Source organism: Leptodactylus fuscus, chromosome 3 (genome assembly GCF_031893055.1).
Source record: "Leptodactylus fuscus isolate aLepFus1 chromosome 3, aLepFus1.hap2, whole genome shotgun sequence".
Classification (NCBI taxonomy): Eukaryota; Metazoa; Chordata; class Amphibia; order Anura; family Leptodactylidae; genus Leptodactylus; species Leptodactylus fuscus.
Genome location: NC_134267.1, coordinates 71229588 through 71240646, shown reverse-complemented (window position 1 = coordinate 71240646; position 11059 = coordinate 71229588). Strand labels below are relative to the sequence as shown.

At 43.9% G+C, this 11059-nt stretch overlaps 1 protein-coding gene across 1 annotated transcript; it reads right to left on the bottom strand.

The window, feature by feature from the left end:
- Positions 1-2095: 2095 nt before the first annotated feature.
- On the bottom strand, positions 2096-10413 carry DLL1 (delta like canonical Notch ligand 1). Its single transcript, XM_075267737.1, has 11 exons — positions 9977-10413; positions 8837-9145; positions 7799-7859; positions 7172-7429; positions 6215-6275; positions 5975-6105; positions 5698-5867; positions 5312-5528; positions 4305-5082; positions 4084-4198; positions 2096-2710 (listed from the first exon to the last, which is right to left on the bottom strand). The coding sequence occupies exons 1-11, from the start codon at positions 10028-10030 to the stop codon at positions 2705-2707; spliced, it is 2160 nt and encodes a 719-aa protein (XP_075123838.1). The 5' UTR covers positions 10031-10413; the 3' UTR covers positions 2096-2704.
- Between the last annotated feature and the right edge of the window lie 646 nt (positions 10414-11059).

Sequence of the window (11059 nt, the reverse complement as noted above, 5' to 3'; positions counted from 1 at the left end):
TAAGGCCTTTGGTAGCCGTTGGCCATTCTCACATCATAATTTTTTCTGTTCATGCAAGCACAATAATTACAGTTCCTGAAAATAGTGTAAGATTTGCAAATACATTACTATAGATGGTTTAGCGTCTACACACAGAAGATAGACAACAATCAATTCTGATAAAGATATTGCAGCAACAAACTAAATTCTTCTGCCCGTGAAGTACAGCAACTTTGTTCTAGATTGTGTGACATTCACTGGCATAAACAACTATGTTTGCACAACATAAGAAACTTTCCATCATTACTGCTATGAACTGCCATCATTACCATTTGCTTCTATGAAGTCTAAAGACATTGGTCTGCTTGCATATGAAACAGAGTGCATCACAGAGAGATCCAAAGGGCAGACTGCTTAAACTGTTCACTTTGGTCTGTACTTTTTTTTGTTGCAATGACTTGTTGACAAGATGTCCTGCTGCTTGGACCCCCAAAATCAGCTGTAAAGCTGACAGTGTTCAATTGCCTTGGAGCACTATCTCAGCTGAAATGAAGTATTACAAAAATTTTACCAAATGTCAAAATGGGAACTACCCCATCCCTATGACATATTCTTCATAGTAACAGAGGGTTATGGGTGCTGCAGCAGTATCTCGATGTTATCAAGAATAAGGTGAGTAAACAGTGCAGCACCCAGCCTACAAGCAAGTGCTGCACACTCTGGGAAACAGCTGATCTACAGAGGTCCTGACAGTCAATCTAAAATTGATGTCCTATCTTAAAGAGGGCTTTTCACCATCTCCACTTCTAGGTATCCTTTAATAGATGCCGTTCCACTGATTACAGCCTTCACTGTTCCCGATCAAGTATTTTTGATGTCTTATGTACTATTTAAGCTCTGTAATCTCAGTACGAGGCAGGGGGTGTGATTCAGAGTTCCAGTCAGAGGAAGCCAGTGTCAGAGCTCAGACTCCTACCCCATGACTGCTCCTGCCTGACACCTTTCTCCTGACAGTATAGAGCCTCAATAACACATCAGGCACCAAATCTAAGAGCATCGGTTGTGCAGGAATGGTGGGAGCTAGAGAATAAATTCCAACAGTGCCAGTATCAGCAAAACAGGAGAAAGGTCCTAATGATAAATCATCAAATTTTAAAGGCTAGGTAACCCTTTTAGGCCTGGACCCCACGTGGCATAATGGGTGCAGTTTGGCCCCAGTATTTAACAGTCCCTAGCGAATCCCATCCTCACACTGCATAAGAATATTCGCAGCGGAAACCATTGCGGTTTTATAAATCATAGAATATCAGTTATACCTACGGAAGTGCTGCCTGTTTCCCTATAGGTATCATTGAAGCAGAAAGGACTTTCTGTGAAAAAATGTGATGCATTTCCGCCATGGTTTTTCCCACATTACTTTTTTGCTGTGGCCCTTTCTACATGAGGCCTTAGCCTTAAGGAGTCTTACAGTTGATTGTAATTGATGTTCAATAGGACGCCAGCAACAGATTAGTGGAGGTTCATCAATAGCAAGGAAATAGAATAGCAAGGAACATGGGTTATCCACAGGGGGCTTCACACCCCAGCTTCATACCCCAACCACTGTCTCCCTTGTAAAGACAATAGCCCATGACACCAGGAATTGATACTCATCTCTGCTGCCTGGAAAGTTCAGTACAGTGACCATTACACAGGTAGCAGATATGAGTGTTGATCTAAGCTGCTGGTGGTGCAATATCTTTACTAGGGAGACAGTGGTTGGGGTGCCAGACGTTCCCCATCTGCTGTCATCATGCTGCAGCATCTATGTAATCTCCAGCTGGTCACGTGTCCTCCAGCCCTTTGGATCTGATCACAGTCGGACCCCCATGTGACAATGAACTTTAAGTCCCTGGATATGTAGCAACTAAAAAACTGCAATTTTGCAATACATCCTCAACTATATCAATTTAGCATATACAAATCTTGACGTAATGCTAATCACAGTAAATATAAACTCCAAAAGTATCATTCATAATATTTATTTTGGAAAAATAGTTTAAAAATTAATTCCTTCATTAACAAAAAACTGTAGAAAAAAATCAAATACCATTTGCACAATATTCCATAAATACATATATATACAAAAAATATAGTCACATAGACCTGAAGTGCCTTTATACATATTTACCAACTTTAAATTATAAAAATGACCATTACAAATACTCGAGCTTTACAAATATCGTAAAAATAGTCTTACAAGTTCAAAAAAATAACGCACATTTTTGACCTAGTGAAAACACCTTTTAGTATAAAAAAGACTAAGCCAGGCAGTATCTGTAGTTTAGCAACGTAGTGGCTCATAAGGATTAAAAATAAACACCTCAGGCAGTGCGCTCTTCTTCTAAAGAATGTAGAAGTCCATTCATTAAATATATATTTATACTTTTATATATATATATTTACTGTATTATAATTATAAAAAAGCAACTGTCCATAGTGCAATGAAGAATGGAGAAGAACAGAAATGGCAGTGCAACAGTTTGTGTCCGGACACAGAGACTAGCTTGGGGTGTCCATTTTGTTTTGCAGTCATTTTGCTAATTTCAGTAGAGAACCAGCTCAGCCTGAATTTAGTGTCTCAGCAGCAGTCAACAAAGGGATGTCCCTCTCCTCAATTATCAGCAGCATTCATGTGGGCGTCACCTCTGAATATTCGACAAGAATGGGTTGTACAGCTTCTTTACTACACCTGTGGAAAACAGAAAAGATAATATTAGTCATATGCTAGCATGCTATCTCTGGGTTACTATTAATGCAGTGGCCATACTATGCGAACAGGTTACTAAGATTCTTGCATTCAAGCTTGCTTTACTTTGCATACATTAAAATGTTACTCCTTACTTACATTTTACATAATATCAGGAGTATAGGGTGCTTATGGATCCCTTGTACCAGTCCTTGGCCCTATCTACCAATAGGCTGTGTGCTGGAGGCCTACCAATAGGCTGTGTGCAGGAGGCCTACCATTAAGCTGTGTGCAGGTGGCCTACCAATAGGCTGTGTGCTGGAGGCCTACCAATAGGATGTGTGCTGGAGGCTGTATGGTGGAGGCCTACCAATAGGCTGTGTGCTGTCAGCCTACTAATAAGGCTGTGTGCTGGAGGCCTACCAATAGGATGTGTGCTGGAAGTCCACCAATAGGCTGCGAGCTGGAGGCCTACCCATAGGCTGTATGCTGGAGGCCTACCAATAGGCTGTGTGCTGGAGGCCTAACAATAGGCTTTGTGCTGGAAGTCTACCAATAGGCTGTGAGCTGTAGGCCTACCCATAGGCTGTATGCTGGAGGCCTACCAATAGGCTGTGTGCTGGAAGCCTACCAATAAGGCTGTGTGCTGGAGGCCTACCAATAGGCTGTGTGCTGGAGGCCTACGAATAAGGCTGTGTGCTGGAGGCCTACCAATAGGCTGTGTGCTGGAGGCCTACCAATAAGGCTGTGTGCTGGAGGCCTACCAATAGGCTGTGTGCTGGAGGCCTACCAATAGGCTGTGTGCTGGAGGCGTACCAATAGGCTGTGTGCAGGAGGCCTACCATTAGGCTGTGTGCTGAAGGCCTACCAATAGGCTGTGTGTAGGAGGCCTACCAATAGGCTTTGTGCTGGAAGTCTACCAATAGGCTGTGAGCTGGAGGCCTACCCATAGGCTGTGTGCTGGAGGCCTACCAATAAGGCTGTGTGCTGGAGGCCTACCAATAGGATGTGAGCTGGAGACCTACCCATAGGCTGTATGCTGGAGACCTACCAATAGGCTGTGTGCTGGAGGCCTACCAATAGGCTGTGTGCAGGAGGCCTACCAATACGCTGTGTGCTCGAGGCCTACCAATAGGCTGTGAGCTGGAGGCTTACCAATAGCCTGTGTGCTGGAGGCCTACCAATAGGCTGTATGCTGGAGGCCTACCAATACGCTGTGTGCTGGAGGCTGTATGGTGGAGGCCTACCAGTAGGCTGTGAGCTGGAGGCCTACCCATAGGCTGTTACTTGGGTGCACATACTTATTCAGATAACAATTCTTATGTTATTTTCTTCAAACATCCTACTAAAAGTTAGCATAAACCAGCCATACTAACCTCAGTTGCTATAATGCATTCATCTTTCTCGTCTGATATGACATAGACTGACTGATATTTTGTGTCTTTAGATGAGGAGTGATTTGAGTCTGGTCTCCGTTTTTCTGAAGAATCACTGTGGATAACAAATATAAAGCGCATGGTTAGATGACTTGCACTAAGTTAAGAAATAGGGAATAAAGTTAGGAGTCTTCCTCAGTTAGAATCCACAAGATATTCACCTTTTCAAATGTGAAGAGTGAAGATCTTCTGAGTCTGAGTCACTTGAGCTGCATTTGGCTTCACAATTCCTCCGTTCCTCCTTGGTAGTGTCCTCATGCTTCAGTTCATGTACTAAATTGTAATCCACAGATGGGTATCGTGTCTTGAAGCCATTTTTATCATTATTGCTTTCACTGAGAAAGTCCACTTTCTTATTTGTATTTTTAATCTGAGTGGTGCCTATAACACTTACAGAAATGTCCTTTTCACGCTGGCAGGTTGCCAAATTATTCATAGTCTTGTTCTCGCCACGAGTAGCCACAGGCGCGTGACGCTTCCTATTCACCCTAAGACGCACATAAACAACTACCGCCGCACAACCGAGCAGCAGCAATAATGCCAGGATGATTCCAGCACAAACTGCAATCCAGGGGAATTGTCCACTTTGCCTTTCTATGTATTTATCAGTTTCAGTTTTTGTTTCAGGCAACAAGAACTGGCAGTTAAGTCCTCCATAGCCATGAGCACATTCACACACATAGCGGTTGTTTCTCTCATGGCATGTTGCCCCATTGTGGCATGGGTTGTGCTCACATTTGCTGACAGGCATACTGCAGTTTTTCCCAGTGTACCCAGGAGGGCAAGTACAGGAGTAGTCATTAATCCCATCCTGGCATGTGCCACCATTTTGGCACGGGAAGGAAGCACAGTCATCCAGGTTATCATCACAATGTCTCCCAGAGAAGCCTTCTTGGCACTGGCATATGTAGGAATTTCCAAGGTCTTCACAGCGAGCTCCTATAAAAATGTAAATTGGGGAATGTTAAAAAATTATTTACTACACTTTCTATGCACACTGCTCCAATAAATATACTGTGAATAATCTTCTGATCAATTCAATTCTAAATATCTCATCCACTTAGATCTTATAATGCACGTGTATCTGAATTAATATAGGGCTATGTAGAACAATTAACATGTATGCCTTGATAAACATTAAAACGGCATGAATGGCATGTGATCTTACCATTGGCACAAGGATTGGAACTGCAATAATCAATTTTCTTTTCACAGTTGAAGCCAGAGTATGCGAATGGGCAGAGGCAACTGTATCCACCATCTGGGTTATCGGTGCATCTGCCTCCATTGAAGCATGGCCCATCAGCACAAGTCATAGCACTCAGCTCACAATTTTTACCATAGAAGCCTGGCGGACATGCGCAGGAATAGCTGTTTTCTAGGTCCTGTGAAAAATAAAGGATTTTTTTTCAGTATATGTACCATAGATAAGGACAGATCTATACAATATAACATATCCTAGGAATAATTTTAATAAGAATATATAGTTATACATATTTTCAATGCTATACATTACATGAAAATAGTGTTCAGAATTATCAGAATAGAACTTACCGTGCAACTTCCTCCATTTTTACAAGGGTTGGCGTCACATTCATTGATCTCGATCTCACAGTTGGACCCAGTGTAGCCTGGACGGCAAGAGCAAGTGTAGCTTCCTTGACCTGTGTTGGTGCAGGTTGCTCCATTCTTGCAAGGTTTGTGGTGTGTGCAGTAGTTAAGATCTGCATGGTAAGTAAGGGTATTTAGTTAGTGCATATTATTTCTAACATTTTATTTAGTAACTTATTATTAATTGATTGATTCATCCAAATTTTGTTCATTAGCCTACCTTGATTACAGAAAAGTCCACCCCATCCTTCTTGGCAGTTGCATTGCCATGGCTGCTGGCACGTACCATGCAGACAACCTGGATAGCGGATGCATTCATCACAGTAGCGACCTTGCCAACCAACACGGCATCTAGTAAGAAGAAGATTACAGGATATTGAGTATGATAAATCTGTACATTAGAACATGTTTGATATATATATATTATATTTATATATGGTAAATAATGTAATAAACTTACTTGCACTCCCCAGGCTTCTCACAATAACCATGGTGCTCATCACATCCCGGAAGACAGATTGCTGTAAAAGAAGGGATGGAAACATAAGAACTACAGTGTGGTGTATCAGCGACAATACAGAGGCATGTGAATGTAACAAGTGAGCTAATCCGGCCAGACTAGTGATCTGGCTTGGTAACTAGTGTATTACTGGTCACTTGTAAACAAGCTGTCTCTATAATACATTTATACACAGACAAAAGAGAGCTCAGAGTCCTTGTCTCCCCTCCCCCTTTGCATGCACTTTTTTCTCCTAGTGAGGGTCAGAAGTCTTTTTTTCTTTGCCTAATTCTATACACACGGTTCCACCCCTTAATATCCCAGCGAGTGTGTGCAGATAAGAGTGGACAGCTGGTGTGCAGGGTGCCAGTACAGGACAGCTGCTCTATTGTCTATTCTCTCCCAGCAGCTGCCCTTCTGCAACAATACCCTAGTGCCTCCAGCCAATCAGAGGCAGGGGTGCTCCCCCTATAGCCAATCAATGGCGAGATCTAATCTATGGCACGCGTGTGATTTCTCTGAAAACTTTTCATTATTATTATCATTTAAATAAATGGTGCAAAGTTCTCAGCAGAAAGAGGGGCACCGCCTGACAAAGAAGTGTGGGGGAAGGGGGGCCTTCCTGCTTCTCGGGCTTAAGACAAGCTTGTTAAGCAGGCAGAGCACATTTTACACAGCTATGTGACACTGGAGGCACAAAATAGAGTGGAACAACCCCATTAGACAGAAGAAAAAGGAGCGAATCAACATGATTAATGAGGCACCCCGAGTAATAAATGTGTTATTTCATGGAAGGAATCAGCCATGACGCTCACAGAGAAGCATTGTTATTGCACATCTGATAATAATAATATGGTACATCTATATTTATTACAGTCTCTCTCCTGAATTCAGCCACATAAACATGAAGATACTTACGTTCTGTGCAGTACTGGCCCTTCCAGCCAGGGTTACAGATCTTCTCTCCCTTTTCGCCACAGTAAAAATGTCCAAAAGCATCATCCCTGGGCCGGCAGTAGTCCGAGCATCCTTCTCCATAGTAGTATTCATCACACACAAAGCGGTAGGAGTATTTGAGCTCAGTGCGGCCACTGCTGTGTAAATCCTGGGACCACTCCTCACCCACAGTCAGATGTCTCTGGGTGGAGAGGCGGCTGATGAGACGCTCTGGATTCTCTGCCAAAAGAAGATCATTCATTACAACTATTGCACTGTACACCAGCTGGCAGGACCTGTGCACTTGCTACTGTACTACTGCCCTGAACATTATGTGATCTGACGACTGACACAGCGTCAATAATGTTTTAATAACTAATAATGATATATTATAAATCTGCAAGACTCCTGGACAAACTACTGAAAGCACTAGAAGTAAAAGACTCTCTTAGTTAATATCATAAACTGAATTCAATCTAACGCTCAAAGCTCTTAAAGCTCAGTAAATGGCCACTTGGTAGCACTTTATACATGTAATGACATAATTAAGTGTGAATTAGCTCCTTACTATCAGCACTAGATAGACTTGGAGATTACAAGGCATCTTACCTGTGTTAAGATCATCTGGAGAATCAGTGTGCAATGCTTCAATGATAAGGGAGAATGTACCCTGTGCAAGAAAATGGACACAGTAAGGTTAGCACAGCTAAAAGAATTATCGCATACAAGATCAGAGCTATTATTATATATTTAGGACTGATTGTTACACCCCCCCGCTCTCTAGGCGAGGCACACAGAATTGTGTTGGCTAGCTTCATGTTTTCACTTTTCCTAAGGAAATGGGTGGACTTTTAGTAGTTATTTCCTGGTATGATTTTATGTTTGTTTGCTTTATTATTCAGTTAGCGAACCTCTGAGGTGCCAGTCGCTTCTACAGTCGCTTCCTCTGGTTAACCCTCCGCTGCCCATTCCACATCTTGCACTGCAAGCCAATGACCTTTTGTCATATTTGGCCCTTCTCAATGTATAACGTGCAAGGCAAAAAAACGAAAATTCCCCTTCTTGTTTTATTTAACCCTTTTATGGTGGCATCAGATGGAGAAGCGGAGAACAGGGCTCCTAGCCTGGCTGTTGTCATCAATCTTCACGCTTAATTTAGCCACTTTCACACATTGAGGATGGCTGTAAAATGAATCCTTTTGGGAATTTCACGCTGAGCTGACAATTATACAACCAGCTCTAGAGACAAGAGGGGGAGAGTAAGGTAGTGGCATTTCCAACACCATAACACTTGTTCCTTCTGGGAAATAAAGAGCCTGGCCTAAGAGAAATAACACTTCTCATCTCCTTTCACATACAAATCTCAGGCCTTCAGTTCCATAGCTTGGAGCTGTGACTACCAGATATCCCCCCAGGATATAGAGACAGATGTAAACCCTACAAGTGCCCCCTCCCCTCAGGCAGCTGCCAGTCCTTTATCTAAGTGCACTGATGCTTTTATCCAGGGGTTTATTTCACCTTCCATGTTCCAGCCGCACCCTGTGTAGACAATGCCCTGCCAACCACCCTGATGTTCTGCTTCTAGTGCGGCATCTACTCGCTACATGTATATAGACAGCAGCAGCTCCAATAGAAAAGCTTACTCACAGGCCAGGTGAATCCAAAAGTGAAGCGGATGGGGTTGGTAAAGCTGGGGTCCGAGCTGATGCTGTCCGGGACGGTGAACGAGTTGGAGCCCAGCACAGGGGTGACGGCGCTGCCATAGGTGCAGGGAGGCTCCGGGGAGACGCTGCTCTGATAGTGTTTCAGGCAGATTCGGAAGAAGGTCTTGCAGTCGCATTGCTGTAACCCCTTGGAGCCGGACGTCCCGCTGCGGCAGCAATTCATATTGCCGATAGGACCCTTCTTATTGACAAACTCCTGCAGCTTGAGCTCAAAGAGTCCGGAGCAAGTGACCTGTAGGACAGACAAACGCCGAGACATCAGTCTGTAGTCAGGAGAAGACACCCCGTCTACTATACAGTCTGTAGTGTGTCATATCACCATATATGCGCTCAGTATCTACTGCAGCCAGCAGACCCCTCTCCATCAGTATACATATCTAATGTGACATAGCCATCTCATCTGTGTGCATATATAATATATATTAGGTCTTATATGTCCATACACCTATGCACACAGCTCCTATAGACAACTATATATCCAGGATCACCAGGTATACAGCTCCTATAGACATTGTATATCCAGGATCACCAGGTATACAGCTCCTATAGACACTGTATATCCAGGATCGCCAGGTATACAGCTCCTATAGACACTATATATCCAGGATTACCAGGTATACAGCTCCTATAGCCACTGTATATCCAGGATCACCAGGTATACAGCTCCTATAGACACTATATATCCAGGATCACCAGGTATACAGCTCCTATAGACACTATATATTCAGGATCACCAGGTATACAGCTCCTATAGACACTATATATTCAGGATCACCAGGTATACAGCTCCTATAGACACTGTATATCCAGGATCACCAGGTATACAGCTCCTATAGACATTGTATATCCAGGATCACCAGGTATACAGCTCCTATAGACACTGTATATCCAGGATCACCAGGTATACAGCTCCTATAGACATTGTATATCCAGGATCACCAGGTATACAGCTCCTATAGACACTGTATATCCAGGATCACCAGGTATACCGCTCCTCTAGACACTGTATATCCAGGCTCACCAGGTATACATGCCACCATCACAAGCCCTATGTGGTCCTTACCTGGCACAGGAGTGCGGCCACCATTACCAGGCTGATCGCGGGCTGAGGTCCCATATTGGCTTCGGTGCCGTCTGCGGTACAAGGCAGGCTCAGCCCCAGTAAGCTTGTCCCAGGCAGGCACTGTCTGCACACACCAGTCCCTGTGTCTTGTCTCCCCTCTAGAGACGCCCTCTCATTGAGTGACAGTTCTTGTGAATGGTGATAGGTGGAGACTGGTGCTGGGTTAGGGGACTCGCAGCACCTTGTGTGCCCCTAAACCTTCAGCTCCATAGGGGTAAAAATCAAGCAACAATCCACATAGGCAGGAGCTATAATCCCAGTGACTGTAGATGTCCTGTATGTATGTAGTGTCCTAAGGCTCTGTACAGATTAGGAATCCCAGGTGTTCGTGGCTTGCGCGACTGAGTTCTCGGCGACTCTGCCTGTGGCTGCCCGCCTGCCTCTTTATATGGAGCTTGCCGTCTGCATAGCTAATGAGATGGAAATGAGCAGACCCCCAATCTGTCCAGAGATGTCACAAAGGAGCCACTTGCCGAACCCTCCTCTCTATGGATCGCCAAATGGTCAGTGAGCTGTAAAATGTGCAACCTCCCTCCTCCAGCCGCCGCCTCCCTCCTCTCCTTCCCCGGGCACTGTGCACACACACACTCACTTACAGTCCTGACACCAGCACTACTAGTTCTAGCAAGCAGACATTATATACTTGCCAGTCATGTGATCACACGTTCTCCTAAAAGCTGCATCAAAGGATGGGAGAGGAAATCAAATCCATAGAAGAAAAAAAGCACCTCTCCTCCTATTCCCCCCAAATGTTGGACCCCCCACCCCCTTATCACCGCCCCCGTTAGTTCCTGCCCCCAATCCCCCCAGTGCCCCATGTTCTCACCTACGAAGCATACATAATAACATTCCTTAAGTGAGACAATTATGTATTAAAATCACATAATAAGAGATCCAACACCCAGGGGTCCCTAGGTTTTTAGGAGTAGTCATAAGTATCAGCAAACTTATCCATATTGCATATTTCCTGTGAGGGACAGTACTACACAAAGTAACTCACTATTTATTATATACTACCTGATT